Here is a 15,762-nt window from a genome sequence, read left to right as displayed (position 1 = left end):
CTTCCATCTGGGATGCAGGAGACAAGTAAAAATAACAAGTCACCCATGTATTGAATACACTTTGAGAAAACTAACAAGAAAAGATGAAGTATTAAAAATGTATAAATTGTGTTCAGGATATATGCTTTCATCATAATTATGCTGCAAGCATAGAGTAATAGCTTCCAAAGAAACAAACAGAAGAAAGAAAGAAAGAAAGAAAAAAAAAAGCTAGTTTATGTTCCAAAATTTAGAACACACTGAACTCAAACTGTTTTCCCCTTTAGCCGAGTCTTTAACTGACTCTTTGCTAACTCACTTAATCACATCGACTCTTGAGCATAAACTTAGGAGGGAAGCAGATCTCAAATCCAGGTAAGAAGAAAAGACTTGTACCTTTCACAGTTTCTTCACATTCTGTAAAAAGGAACATGGTATACTTAGATTAGTAAAAAGACTAAGTTACCTTTGCACCTGCCATTCTAGGCACAAATCAAGCATTAAAGATTGAAATTCAAACCATAAAGGTTTCATTTATGCCCAAAGCAAACATCAGGTACTTTGCTACCATAGTGATGAACATAGTAAAAACACCTGAATCACTCCTGATTCTGCAAGAGTAAAGTAGGGCCTGGTGCAATAGTTAAAAACAGAGTCTGGCCTCTGACACAGGCACATATATTCTAAGAGTTCACGCTTAAGAAAATGTTTTATAGTTTATTGAATATTGTAGTTGTGCAAAAACTGAAATACATAAACAATAAATGAACCCCAAAGTCATGTCGCATAAATTATGCATATATACTACTTTGGTCCTGGACAGAATTTTTAAGATGAGTTGATTGATCAAGGGTTCCCAACATAACAGCCATAAAGCTGTTTGGGAAATAAGTCACCTGCTTAACTAGCATATGTTTGCTAACACCAGTAGAAGAAATATTCAGCTTTGGAAAACTGAGTTATATCACATTACTTCTTTTAATAACCAAATTCCACTTTAAAGCTCAATATCCCTACATTCACTTTCAAATGACAAGTCATTAAAAAGATTTTTTTTATATAAAACTAAGCTAGTTGCAGCTGAATCTTCCATGTCTGACACATATATATTCCAGAATATATACTAAATTTGAAGGTATGAAGAGTTTTCAGAGCTGTTCCAGACTATCAAGCAGATTTTGTTTTCTTGGGACTACTCCCACCATCTTCTTCAACTGACTTCTCTGCTGGCCTCTTTTTTAACGCCTTCATTTTCCTCGTCTGTAGTTTACCAAGATCTTGCTTCTGCATGTGGATTCGACCATAAGTTGTACCAAAGACATCATGGGAGATATTCTTTTTCTTCTTAGCCTGTAAAATAAGCGTAATATTAGCTTTCCTGAGGAGAAAGTGGCAGTAGCTCTCACTATAGACCAGATATCTGGCTTTACCACCACCACATTCACCAGTAATTAAACTTTCAAATTAAGTGCCTAAAAGCAAGGCTGCATACATTGTTTTCAGCTCAGAGATTAAGACTTCTCCTGTTCTTATTCACTCTCAGAGGAGTGCTTTTATGCCAGCAGATAACCACCACAGTGATGCAGCTCTAGAAATATCAGCTGGCCTGTACAGAAGTAAGCTTTGGTTGGTTATCAAACAATAACTAATACTTCAGCTCTTGATCTTTTTACAGATCTATCTATGCTGTAATATACACCCTAAGGTACCTACTTTCAGGGCTTTGGGTTGTTTTAAAGACAGCTTATAAAGGTCATCTGAAGCTAAGTGTGTTCTCCTCATAACCAGATCTAATGAAGGTCCCATCTCTTCCAGTTCAATCCTTGGTATTTTACAGCCAGATTTCTTCAGAAGCACTCTGGAAGAGAAAAGCAACCAAAATCAACATTGCCCTCTGTGATAAATCTATACTTGTCTTCCTAAGGGGCAAGTTATTCAGAATTACATTTGTTCCATCACAGTTTGAATGCACTCAAAATCCAGCCTGGATAAGGTCACTTTTTTAATAAGATCAGTACTATCAGTGCTACTGTTGAAACTCAACTCCAGTACTCTAAAAGCTATATCATTCTGCAAATTCAGAATAGCCCTCTGTGTATTATAGCTTATAGCAAAATATTGAGGGCCATAACCCAGAAGGTACCTTTTTTTTCTTTTTTAGTGTTTTTAGAATGAGACTGCATTAGGTAAAAGTCATTTTACTGTAAGAGAAATCATAAAGTAGTATGGAACACAAGTTATGAATGCTCACAGCCTGCTAAGGAAAAGCTGTGAGCCATTAGAGTGAACACCACTGATTAGTGATCAGAGATACTGCTTTGTCCTGTCTTTTCCTGTTTTTCCATTTGTATCTCTGGCTACAGCCCATTACCTGTTTTTCTTTGACAAACAGCTAAGCGAGGAGTGTCCTAGAAATCAGTGTGAGCACAGAGTAAGTTTACAAAGCGTAATACAGTACTCAGAATTCACCAAGTCAAATTCACAATGCCTTACTAATCCGAACATGTGAAAGAGTAGTCCTCCCAGCTAGAAAGGGAGCTCAACATGGAAGGAGGCAGTAGATTTAGGGCTTAAAGTGTTTTCCTTCTGCTATATAAGTTATTCTGCATTGTGCTCAAAAACCTCTAAACACTACATGTTTTAAATGCAGCAAACTATTGCTCAAGGCAGTTCAATGACACAACCACAGGCTGAATTTCAGGAAAAAGCTGACAAGCATACCAAAAAGCAAACAAATAGGTAAAACACATACTCACTTATAGCTTCGCATATAAATTTTGCCATCTACAGCTGTGAAATGCAGAACATATTCTAAACCAGCCAGACGAATACTGGGCACGTTAGGACCTCTGAAGAAATCTGAGAGAATATTTAAATAGAATATATGCCAGGTTTCTTAACTGAAAACCAAACTAATAGATGACTGTAACAAATTGGCTTATTTTAATAGTGGATCCACACCACTGTGGTGATGTGAACTCTCCACTTAGATAGATACAAAGCAAGGCTATAAATAGATTCAGCTTCTCTAGAGCCATCCAATATGTTTAACAGGAACCCCACGCAATAGTCACTACTTAAAACTGCAGCCCTGACAAAACACAGAAGACAACCTCAACATTACAGGTGTTAGTTGTTTTACTGAGTTCAAACAAATTCCTTTGGGGTAAAACCAAACAAATTTAGAAATGATGACAGGAACAGGATTTCCCAGAGATAATTTGGTAGCAGTACAAATGCTACCTAAAAACAAGTGCAAATATACTTTCAGAATACTAACTTGGTTTTATTAAACTGATTGGGATAATGGCATTGCCTATTCTTCTAAATCTTCAGCTCCAAAGTCAAAAAAAATAAATGCATCTTATTTAGTGTTTAGGCCAGGTCATGCTTAGCTAAATATAATTATTACTATAGAAAAACTGATAGTTCAGATAGTACTTTAAGACAGCATTCAACAAACTCACACCTAAGATTCTTAATCAGAGCCACATCTGGAAGAGCACAAAGAAGTTATCAAAACCGGTACACAATAAAAATTACATAAAATAAAAAAGTATGCCATTTAACTTTATCTTGACTACTCTTAGTCTTATCTATATTTTTCTATTATGGACTTGGGAGAAAAACAATTTTGGAATAGCCTTTCTTTCATATCGCCCCCCCCACGGTCAAAGCAAGCATTTTTGTTCTTTGCCTAAAGCAGTATTTGCCATTACTGCAGTTAGTATTTTTTCTATTTAATAAACAGTACGTGTCTATAAAAATAGAAGATTAAAATATTTGCTTAGTTTGCAGAGAGAATACTCTGGATTAAATATAGAATGAATTGCCTCTAGTCAGGTTCTTATACCAGGCTATGAAAAATACTGGGCAGTCAGAGAGCTTGCAATAAGCACAGTAATCTGTCCAACATATGCAGAGGGTGGAGAAAGAATGTGACCTTGACTGAGGGAACAAGGTGTGCTAATAAACATGACAGGGCAATGCTGAAACATCGGAGAACTGCTAACAGATGTAAAACACATAATTCTCTTCCGTTCTGTCCCATTTGCAGATTCCTCAGCTAGTGGTCTTTCCCTCCGCTACCTTTTTTTAAAAGAGTATCAGCACTGGAATGACATCCAAAACTAAAGTCTTACTGGCAGATATCAGCTGCAGTCTAGCCAAAAAATTACCTAGATCAATTAAATACTCTCATTCTTCCTCCTCTCTTGGGTTGAGCTTGTAGCTAGAGGAAAAAAGTCACAAAGTATTTTGTTCACTTTTTGCAGATGTTTTCCCTCCGACTAGGTTCTCTGCAGGTACACAAGCTTACATTTACAGTGGTTTTACTGGCAACATCTCCCTTCGGTATTTTCCTGTGGCATCATACATCTTTTTACCCACGGGATGATCTCTTCCAGACAAATGCAGGTGGTCAGGAATTTTTGTTTCCTGGCAATATTCAACAGCTGCAGAAACCTTCCACTTCAGTATACCCACAGAGCCTAATTTTTTTAACGTATTCTTAATTTACAACTCTTGCTTTGGTTGGACTAGAGACCTTGTTTTCTCCCTTCTTTCCATCCCTAGTTCTTTCCTCCCCTTGTGCTTAACATGTTTCCAGGATTTCTAATTTAGTTTCTCCTGCAGAGAGCCATTCTATTTCCAGGCTGAATTCCTAAATTATTTTGGAACATGAGTTTATACACTTCTTTTTGCATTAGTTCATATGCAAACGCTGGTGACACTGTAGCCTGTGAAGCTACAGTCACCACTAGAGGAGCTCAAATTCTGTTCCAGACTTCTTGGCCAGCCATCCCCCTTCATGGCTAGAAAGAACCCACAAATCTTTGAGACACCCAAAAAATCTGTGTGAGGAAGGTAAGATGAAGAACAACCTGATGCTCAATATAAAAATTGTACAGGTGTCCTTAAAGTCAATGTTTTAAAAAGTATATAAGCAAGTCAGGCAGCACCTGGTCATTTTTAAGATGAAAGTGAGACCCAATAACAGAAGCAGCAAGCAGGCAGCTTTGCAAGAGACTTAACATTTTATAAATAGAAGCACAAGAAGTTATGAGAATTTCATGAGCTACATTTAAAGGACATATCATATAAATGGATTCCTAGACCACCACCACACTAGGCAATGAAAACCAAATGAAGAGAAAGTACAAGATGTCTTTCAAGTCTCTAAAGAAAAATGCAGCTGCCATTTACATCTCCTACACAACTTGTTGCACTTCACAATATAAGTGGACTAAAGGGTTTGGTTGCCATGAAGATGCTTATTCACTCTCATCCTCCATCCCTTACCCTTAATTCTACAAGGAAACTGCTGTAAGATGATATTCCAAACACACACAAACCCTTTTGATAGTACAAAAGCAAATCAAAGCTTGGGTGTTCAGCAGTATAGTAAACATAATGCTGCTGTGGCAATAAGAAGCTGTTAGGTATCTACTGTTCCCTCTGGAACCTCAACAGCACTGCTACAGTAACAAAGTATTTACTGCTGTTACAAAGACATTTTTCTAACTTTCTTAGCAATAGAGTGGCAGCTTAAAAGCACTATCTTCTGCAGGAACAGAAAGAATCAGTTCTTCCATATCAATTAAGAGCAATTTTGAAGCAAGTCAAATTATTACCTGAATTATTTTAATTGGTTGCTGATATCTTCGAGCTTTTACACTCCTTAACCTTTTCTTTTGTCTATTGTTTTGCATCTAGGTATTTCATAGAAATCAACAGAACATTAAGACCTGGAGTACTTGGAGTACATTCAACAAGAAAAACTGGATGTTGATTTGAGTACATCTGCCTGCAGACATTCATTAAAGGCAAATTAATAGGAGGAGAGAGGACAGATGAACAATAAGAGAAACAGAATAGGAAAGACCAATTAGTCATTTGGCAACTATCTAACAATGCAACTGTCCTCCATTTAAGGTATCAAGCTGTTCTGAGGTAACCTCAATTGTATGAGCACACCTGGATGCCAATCACCAAAAGTGTGTGGACATCTCAACAGGATATGCTTTAGAAAATAACGCACATGCTTTCTGCAATGTAAACCTTGACACAAACATGCAGTATTAAAACTCATGCATCTTCACATTCGATACCACCTCCAAAGATCTACAAGCACAGTTATCAGCCTTTTATCTATACTAAGAACTAGTCAGATGTTTTAAAAGGATGTAAATTTTCTCCCCTCCTCCTTCCTTTTAACTCTCATTCCAGATGAATCAATGTGCTCTAGGGAATTGCAATAGTGAGGAAAATCTCATTTCTGAGACATGTTTCTCAAGCAATCTCTGTCTGTTTGCCTAGAAAGGAGAGCCCCACCAATATTTATTTTATATGAAAGGGAGATCTAACAAAGCTGTAAGATTCTGAATTGGTGCAACCCCAGAGTGGAGCTGAAGAAAAAAAGCCTGTTCTTATTGTGGTTTCACTGTTTTATTAGAACTTAAGAAGAAAAAAAAAAAAGAATTTAGTTTCAGGAAACCTATTAAAAAGCAAAAAACCACCACCTAACTTCTAAATCTAGTTTTACAGAGCAAGACACATTTATGCAAGTATCAGGAGATACTTTATCACACGACCTCTAAATCCCCCAAATCATCCTAAAAAATATAATCTTTTTTTAGTTCCCTAGAATTCAGTGATAAACCCTACAACATGCCTTATCTTCCTTGAGACAGGAAAAAGCTTTATGCCATTTTGTTTACACAGCTCAGAGCCTGCCCTGACACACCTACTATCTAGCTGATTATTATTGCACATGCTCATTCCAAATATTCAAATCAATGGTGCAATCAATGTTGTTAGAAATGGTAAAATTTCTAACAGAAAACACTTTCATTATGAAAACGCAGGCTCAGTTATACTGATTTGACTTTTTCTGAAAGCAAAAAATATCCACTTTCATAACTTAATCCTCTTAATTCAAAATCAGATACTTCAAAATTATCATTTGGTTAGAAAACTGATGATCCACTACAAGTACAAAGTAAAGATTTTTGAAAATGTCAGAATTTTCCCCACAACCAAAATTATGAATTTTGGTGAGCACAAAGTTTCAACTTCACAGTCTTTTAGGCCATTTTTTTCCTCTATTCTTTTAAGGATCAGTCATGATGATTAGCTCACTTTGACTTCATGTGACATGGAATTTATAAATGCCACTTCTTCCATGTTTTCTTTCAGTACTGAACATGAGCAAACATTTACTGACAAACCAACATTTCCTAACGGATCCTATGGCTACAGCTTTATGCAATCCCACTGCTCAATCAATCAAAATACTGACCAATAAGAAGGCTTTTCAGTCTTCTGTATTCTTCATTTAAATCAAATATGTCACCAGCAAATATCAACATAGGTTTTGTTCCTTCAGGACATTTACTGTTCTATGGGATAAGAATTTTAAAACAAAACAAAAATTCAGACCATGTTAGGGAGCATATTATTGACTTAATGGCTAACTATCTATTCAACATTCAACACAGAATTGTTGAAACTTATGATCAATATGGACAGACATAGACATTTAAAAATTGGGTTTTTTAAATTTTTTAATATGGATTTTGTTTGTAAGATTCTCTACTGTAAAATATTGGAGGTAACACCTTGCAAAGAAAACAAAAGTGAATCTGATTGCAACTACTCACAAGAAAACTATAGTTGGAGGCAGACAAGTTTGTTGTACTTCTGACCAGACAGTACATAGAGAAGGCTAAGAAGATAGTTTAGTCAATCACCTGATTCTAATTTTGGTACCAACAAATACGATTACTTGACTGTAATTTCCATGCTACAAACAGAATTATGAAGATACATACTATAATCTGACTTCAAGGGGAAGATTCACCTTTAAAAAAGTTATTTTCTTCACTATCCCCCTAGACTGTGCCTTCAATTTATAGGCTGTGGTGAAAATGAGGACCATAAGTATTAGTTATTTTTGCAGTGTATGAACCGTTTGATACAAAAATATGCACACATGAAACAGGACTATTTTGCCTAAACTAAAACATAACACAGCCATAATAAAATAAATTTTCTCTGGGTTTAAATAATCAAGATGTTAGCCCTCAATCTGAATCAAATATAGCTCCCTGGAAACTGGCATTTGTGTACTACTTAAGACTACAGAAAGTTTCAGAATCATCTCACAACTTTATAAATTACTGTCAGAGTGACTCTTGTTGGTTACAGTTTGGAAACACTAAAGAAACAATCCTGTTGCCATGTTAATCCATCTTGGAACCAGCAAATATGGTTACATGGTGAAGAAGAGCAGAGAACTGACCAGGCTGGAAAATAACCTCCCCCCCTCACCACCAGGTTGTTTTCTACTAACTCAATTCTCCACAACATTTTGCTGCATAACTGCACAAACCTTTTGGTTGGGACATGGCTACACAGAGGTGCCTCTTTAGGTGGCTGGATCACCTTCTGTTTTTTAATAGGACTTCAGTTTTAAAAGCAAAGTCAGCTTATATAGGAACTTTAGGAACCTCCCATGGGCAGATCAGACTGAGGAGCCTCATAAATGTAATGTGTTAAAAATAAAAATATTAGGAATAAACCAAGTCTAAAAAAAGAATTTGTAAAGAATTAGTAAGCATACAACAAACTTGCTCAAAACCAAAAAACAAACAAAAAGCACAAAAATAACATTAAGGTATACAAATCTAATAATTCTCAAATATGACATGAAACATTTTTAAAAGACCTGGTTATTGCTTCAAAGCACAAAAAATGCCAATGCACCAAAAAAGCCACCAGCAGATGTCACTGAAATGCTTGTGCTGCTTCCCTTACCTTGACATCTTTTAGAGATACAAACTTCTCAATGCCTAGCTCAATCATATCTAAGACGTGATAATCAAACATGCGACCTGTGAAGAAAAGAAAAAAAAAGGAAAGAAAATTCGGGCATTTAAATATTTAGTGAAAGCTAGACCTTTCATCCAATTACAAACTCAAGTGAGGCATGTTACCTATTATCAAGTTATTAGGTCGCTTCTTGTTATGAGATCCAAACAGAAACAATGAACAGTCCGATTTCTTCGAAAAAAATTCCTAACAGTGGGGAAAGGAAAAAACTCATGAGTTCCAGTCTGTAAGCATTTAAAATATTTGGCGAAGGTGTATGTCACAAGCATATGAGTTTAGGAGCTCTTGATGGAAAGAGCAACTGCACTCACCAGAAAAGTTTTGAGCATCTCCAGGTCCCCATATACTAAAATTCACCACTGAATCCAGGTTTCAAATAATAATTCATTTCCTTTTTTATTTCCTAATGCTCTTATAGACCAAGCAAGGCAATTTTTTCTTGCCATTTTGTCTGTAACGCCCTTTTTCATAATTCCTCATTATTTGTTTTTATGTAAGCTACCTTCAACCACTTCTCCTTACCTGAAGACTAATAAGTATTTAAGTTTGTAATGTCTCATTTGAGTTACTTAGCTAAGTTTTATGCAGTATTACAGCCTTGCCCAACAGCTGCTTAACAACCACTTATTTCCTTCAAAGGGAAGCCTAGGTACATCTGCAAATTTCTAACATTCTCTCACTAGGGCATTAGAGTCCTGTTATAGGGCACTTTCACGTCAATTTGTTATTGGATTAAGACTAAGATGGTGCTGAAAAATCAAGCTACTGGCAACTATCAGAGAAGATCTTTTCCCCAGATATGCAGATGGAGAACCTGTTAGAGCAGCGCATCAAAAGCCAATGTTACAGCAGTTCTTTCTGAGAACATCCAACTCCAAAGCCTGAGTAGGCACTGCTGCCTCTCAAGGGAGTCCTCCTTCTGTACATTAACAGTGGTTCCTAGGTACACCTGCACACGCACGATTTATCCAGTACCTCCCAGAAGTACCAGAGTTCCTGCACCTGCGCTTAGCAGCTACGAAGCAGAAAAAAAGTCACAGTACCTCCTCCCACCCCAGTCCCTGGGAACACCAGCAGCCAAGAGGCCATTGTTCATGAGAACAATTTGTCTAGCCTGCAGCTCTTCCTTTTTCGGATTTCAGGAAACATTACCACTGGGAGTGATCCCAGGCTGGATGAATTGCATATACAAATCACAGTTCATCACTGAGCTATGCCACTGGATCACTAAAAAATACTGATTTTAGACAGATCAAGAACAGACCCAGAGGTCCCATAAAAACACTTGCTCATACAGCTCTGTTAATCACTGCACTTCGATATCTGTAAATTCTATAACAGCTATATGATGTTTAATTAAAAGGTTGTAACAAACTCAAACACCTCAAGTGTATCCCACATATACTGCAACACCGCCTCTATTAAACATGCCTGTAACCAAGGAAAGAGAAAAGCAGATTGATTTAACTTTCCATGCATTTCTAGTCTCCAGTTATTTTTTGACACAGTACTGAATGATCCACTCCACTGTTTTGCCTTGGATTGTTTTTTGGTTACGAGAACTAAAGTTCCTTGTAGGACCCCTTTCCAAACATCAGAACAATCTTAGGCACCATGTTTTTCCAGAAATTATTGGAAGTCCACATCAGTGGTCATCTGACAATCAACTGGTTCCTATACAACTGTGAGAATAAGTCATTCAGCCATGTGATTGTAAGGGCTTTAGCTTCACCAGATAACATTGCAAATCTTGCCTTGCTGCCCATGGTAATTTTCCATTACACCACAACGTTCTATGGGACGGTTACATCACTGTGCTTCATGCCGAGAACAGAACAGAAACATGTGCTGCAACACCTCAGCATCAATATCTGATACAGATCAAGTATCCTTATATATCAGCACACCTATGCTTCACCTATGATTCTTTTCTGTTCCTAGCACAAGCTTTAATTCCACTGACCAGTACAACTACATCAATTCTCCGGCACTCACTGTCAGCTGCCTTCGCTTTTTAAGAAAATCTGTATCATTAAGGATCATTAGCTATCTCTCCCCATCTCTTCTTTCTTATTTACAGAGAATTTTTAGACGTGTTTTCCCTCTATTTTCACATACATTCTGGAGAGAAAAGTGCATTTTTGCCTAGTGCATAAGTGATTTTTTTTTTTTTGCATATACATATTTATAACACTCTACTACAGTACTCCAAAATTCCCAATTTCAATGTGCATTTTCAGCAAGTTATTTCAACAACTGACTCACACTTTGGAAAGCTGACTCTTATCTTCTTTGTGCAAGTCAGCAGTGGCACACAACAAACATTACCAAATCATGACCGGTGGAAACCAAACAGCTTATACTGGGATAATTCACTTTTCTTTGTTGTAATATAACAACTGTACATCACCACCTCCTTTCCCTTGTTTTGCTGAAGGAAATACATCTACTACATTTATGACTTAAAGACCACATTCCACTAGCTAAAGTAATGCTTTGATTAAACTGAGATCTTGTAATCTTGGGATTAGCCCCTCTATTTTTTGCCTTCCTGCTCATAAATAAACTTGACCTTAAAGCACTGGATCAAGACCAAATCCAGACAGAGGCATATCACTAAATGGATGTTCAGAAGAAAAACCCTCCAGGCCTCTGAAGAGACACTTTTCCAACTTCACTGCAGGCCAAATATATGTATTTAACTGAAACTGCTCATTTTTCTGACAGTTCTTGTCTGAACGTTGGAACAGAACTCACAGCTACAATCTCGTACTTGCACTGCTGGTGCATGCTTTGCTTTTCTTCCTCTATTCAAATATGATTAAGAGTCACAGAAAGCAATGACTCCTTCATTTAACTACTCTAATCTATGAATTCACCAAACTGAAAAGGAGCTGTTCGTAAGCTATGGCACTTTAAAGGACTGACTGTTAGAAAATCAAAATAAAATCCTTTATTCTTTCTTTCCTATCAAGCACTGTTACTTGTAACAGTGTTACACAATCTCAAATCTGTCAGTTTACAGAAACATGCATTTAAGGCAAGGAGAAAGTCATAACAACACGAGGATCCTGTCTTGCAGTCACTGGAAAAAAAATGCCGACTGACACCTACCTTCAGCTTATCCAGATTTCCTATAAACTTTATTTCTCAGCTAATTCCTCATAGAATAATGAAAAATTATCCTCTAAACAAGTTCTTCATGACTTTATAGCTGCAAAATCTCATAAGAGACCATGTGGCATATACTTACCAATGATGTTTGATCCTCAAAAGGTCTGGTAATATTTTTCCTGAGAGAGGAAAAAAAAAAAAGAAGGAACAAAAACCCAGATAAGAATGCATTTTCTTCTCTTGTGACTTCCAGTTCTCTAATAACAAGATTCTGCATTCTACCAGAAACTCCTGCATTAAAAATGCAGTTTTAGTTCAAACTAATCCATATTAATTCTGCCAGGTTTTCCTTAGTGCTGCCTTTGACATTTTTAAGTGCTTTCCCTCAGGTTTCCTGTCTCCTGTGGCCTGACTTCCAAAATAACTGTTAGTGACACATTAGGAACTGCCTTTGTTTGTTCATCCAAAACACATTTAATTTAGATATTACAACTAATGTTTGTGCATACTGGGCTCCCCACTCCGAGCAAGATATAGTTATCATTATAATCTGTAACTTGAGTTTATAAGAATTGGGAAGAATAATTCCATCCTACATAGTTGACACAGAATTTCACTAGCTGTTTGCACAGACCAGAATCAGGGAGTTGACTGTTCGAGTTTGCTGATTTCTGCTCTATAGCACTTGACAAAGAACCGGGCTCAGTGTCAACGCTGATTACGTGTAGATTGTTTCCAGCCTACTGAAATTTAGGATGAATCTCAGTCACCTTCTGCAGTCCTTACCATTTTTCAATTATGCTAGCTTGCATCTCTAATCCTGCTTTGAAATTACTGAATGCCATTTGTCAGAAGACTCAAAGATGTCTAAATGGGACCACTTACTTTTTATACAGTACAGCAAAAGGCTTCTTCACAGCATACTGCAAAATACACAACCGAAGTTAAACATGTATCATCTCTCATACATCTAAATGTACAGTACCGCTTTTCTAAAACCCTACAATTTACAAGATCACTTTAAATAAAATAACTGTTTGTGCAATCTAGACTAGAAAAAAAGTCAGCTCAAAAGACCTGCTCACAATAAAACCCTCCAAGACTGTAACACTAATCTGGGTTCTCAATTAATTGCAAAAGGACTTATTTCTAGAAACTAAGAACTAAGTAACTAAAAAACAACTAAAATCAAAACCATGTAATAGAATCCTTCTACTTCTAGGGACATGAGGAAAAATAGGGAGTGAACAACCACCTGATTTTCAATCAGCATAGGATGGGAAGAAAACAATAAAGCAAGGAGAGAAAACAGGGTAGGAACAGCTGCAGTATTTTCAGTTATGGAGTTAGGAGATAGGAGGTAGAGAGTGGATTGGCAAGCCTAAGTTTTGAGAGTGGCTGCATACATATATCCAACGAACTTACAATGTCTTTAAGCACTTCAGTCACTGTTAAGTTTGCATTTCCTCCTTTTATAAGCATAGCATTTTTCGTATTTTCTGTGAGTTTGGGTTCTCTCTTCTCAAGAAACCTTTTTGCTCTCTTAGTTTTAGGCTTTCTGTAACGATAAATTAAAAATCAAAAAACAAGTATTAGTAACAGCACCTGACACTGCACAAAACACAATAAAACAAAGGTCTGAACAAACTGTGTTTAAGCAACATGACTCTGATTCAAACTAATCCCAATCTGCAGAATTACAACCAGTGCTAAAAATCCCTTCTGAGATTAATGTGTTTTACTAACACACCTCTTCCACTCCTTCTCCCCAGACTAGCAAAGGTGATTTTACAGTCCTGGTCTTTTCAGTTTCCACCAATTTAGATTTTGAGGTGTAGCATATTTCCAGAGACTACTGACAGGCTGAAAACTTTCTTTCACACCAGCCCCCTCCCCAAGTCAGAGGCTGACATGTGAGAACAAAATGAAGCTCCCTGAAGACCATCAGTAGCATCCAAAAGAAAAGTGGCAAAAGTGTTTAGGGCTGGCATATCTGTTGACACAAACCAGGCACAAGCACCACATACTATTCTAGGTGATGTACACCAGGCAGTATAAAGCACACTATTAACTGCTTCTCCTGTAATCTCAGTAAAGGAATAGTAAAGGAATAGTAAACTTAAAAAAAAAAAAAAATTTAAGTGTAGCAGCATTTAGCAGGGGCATACACATACAATACAAATTAGTAACCACATGGCTTTAGAATCACATGTTTCTTCACTGAATAAATATAAAGCTTTTCATATCTTCTCCATGAAGCAGAATAGTTATGTTTTTCTTTCTTTTTTTAGACACAGGTACTTCAAACTACAGGTGAAAAGGATCAAGTCCTTCCAGGTGAACAGATATGTGTACAACTCCCTACCAAGGAAAGCGATCACCACAGTTCCTTTAAGTTACCGACTGGACAAGTGCAGCCTTGCCACTAAAACGGGTGAGTCGCGTTTGGTTCTCCTTCCCGCACACTTTCCCCGTGCCTTTTCCCTCTGCCGGCCTCCCTTGCCTAGTTCTCCTCATTCTCCTCCGCCTTCTCCCCCCAGCCCTCCGCGGAACCGCACTCTTCGCCCCGGTCCTAAAGCGACCCGCTGTTTCATGCTGCCCGCTCCGCGCCGCAGCGCCCCTTTGGCGCTCCCGAAGAGCGAGGGGAGACCGCGCAGCGCAGCGCAACGCTCCGCCCGCCTCGCCCGGGCCCCAGCCAGGAGCCTCGTGGCCGCTAGCCCCGCTCGAGGCCGCGGCGCTCCCAAATGCCGCAGGGGTTCTAACGGCCGCGGGGGTCCCAACCCCGCGCGCCCCCGGAACGCCGAGCCTCCCCACTCACAGCACGCGGTCCAGCGCCTCCATGGCCGCCGCCGCCCAGGCCCACCCCCGGCCCGCGTGCGCGCCCCACCGCCCGGCTGCAAGCGCCTCCCGTAACGTCACGGCCGCCGGGAGTGGTGGTGAGCATGCGCGGGCCGGGCGGGGCGGAGTCTGGCGGTGGCCGCGCGCGCCTCGAGAGGTGAGGCGTTTAAAGCAAGCAGTTTTTAGCCCAAGTTTGAATAATGCTTTTAAAAACTCCACTCCTCAAGTTGAACCTAGAGTGAAGGTTCAGAGATCTCTCTGAAACCTACTGCACAGACATTTCCACGGAAGATCCACACCCAGGCTGGAGGACATCCAGAACACTTTCCCTCTTCTTCCTCACCTTCCTCCCTCCCTGCCCCCAGTGATCAGTTGTTTCTACACAGAAAAATGGAATAAGCAGATTGATGTTTTGAAACTGATGTACCATTTTAACGACTTACCTTTACGGATCCTGTCCCATGTACAATGCTGGTGATGCCTCCTGTGACCTTTACTAATTAAAGTATTAAATAATTATACAGGAATTAAGTATGCATTTCCATCATCATAGTCAGTGTTGCAATTAAAGCGGAAAGGGAAGAAGGGTCAGGAAGAAATCATTTTATGTTTAAAAAAAGCTGTTTTTAAAAGAAATTCTCATGATTCTACCATGTATTAAACTTCTATATGAAAATTAATATAATGGTAATATAAACAATGTAATATCAACACACAGACTAAGTGGGGACCATGACATAGTCATGATAATCAGTATGGAAACCACTGATCCATGGTTACAGGACCTTAGGCATAAAAACAAAACAAACCAACCAACCAAAAAGCTAGAGGGAAGTTCAGAGCCAGGAAATTACTGGGGAAAAAAGCGAGACTTCCACACATTACATTAAATAGAAAATGGGGAGGTGGGGGGGGAGAAGAGGGACATATGAGTCATTA

General features: G+C 38.3%; 1 protein-coding gene across 1 annotated transcript; it reads right to left on the bottom strand.

Moving 5' to 3' along the window:
* Positions 1-676: 676 nt before the first annotated feature.
* On the bottom strand, positions 677-14,951 carry RPF2 (ribosome production factor 2 homolog). The gene is made up of 10 exons (XM_026119913.2): positions 14,804-14,951; positions 13,411-13,543; positions 12,871-12,908; positions 12,125-12,164; positions 8,976-9,057; positions 8,797-8,873; positions 7,280-7,379; positions 2,736-2,838; positions 1,693-1,837; positions 677-1,329 (listed from the first exon to the last, which is right to left on the bottom strand). The coding sequence occupies exons 1-10, from the start codon at positions 14,824-14,826 to the stop codon at positions 1,147-1,149; spliced, it is 924 nt and encodes a 307-aa protein (XP_025975698.1). The 5' UTR covers positions 14,827-14,951; the 3' UTR covers positions 677-1,146.
* Between the last annotated feature and the right edge of the window lie 811 nt (positions 14,952-15,762).

This window comes from Dromaius novaehollandiae, chromosome 3, assembly GCF_036370855.1.
Source record: "Dromaius novaehollandiae isolate bDroNov1 chromosome 3, bDroNov1.hap1, whole genome shotgun sequence".
NCBI lineage: Eukaryota > Metazoa > Chordata > Aves > Casuariiformes > Dromaiidae > Dromaius > Dromaius novaehollandiae.
This window is presented reverse-complemented; position numbering and strand designations above follow the sequence as displayed.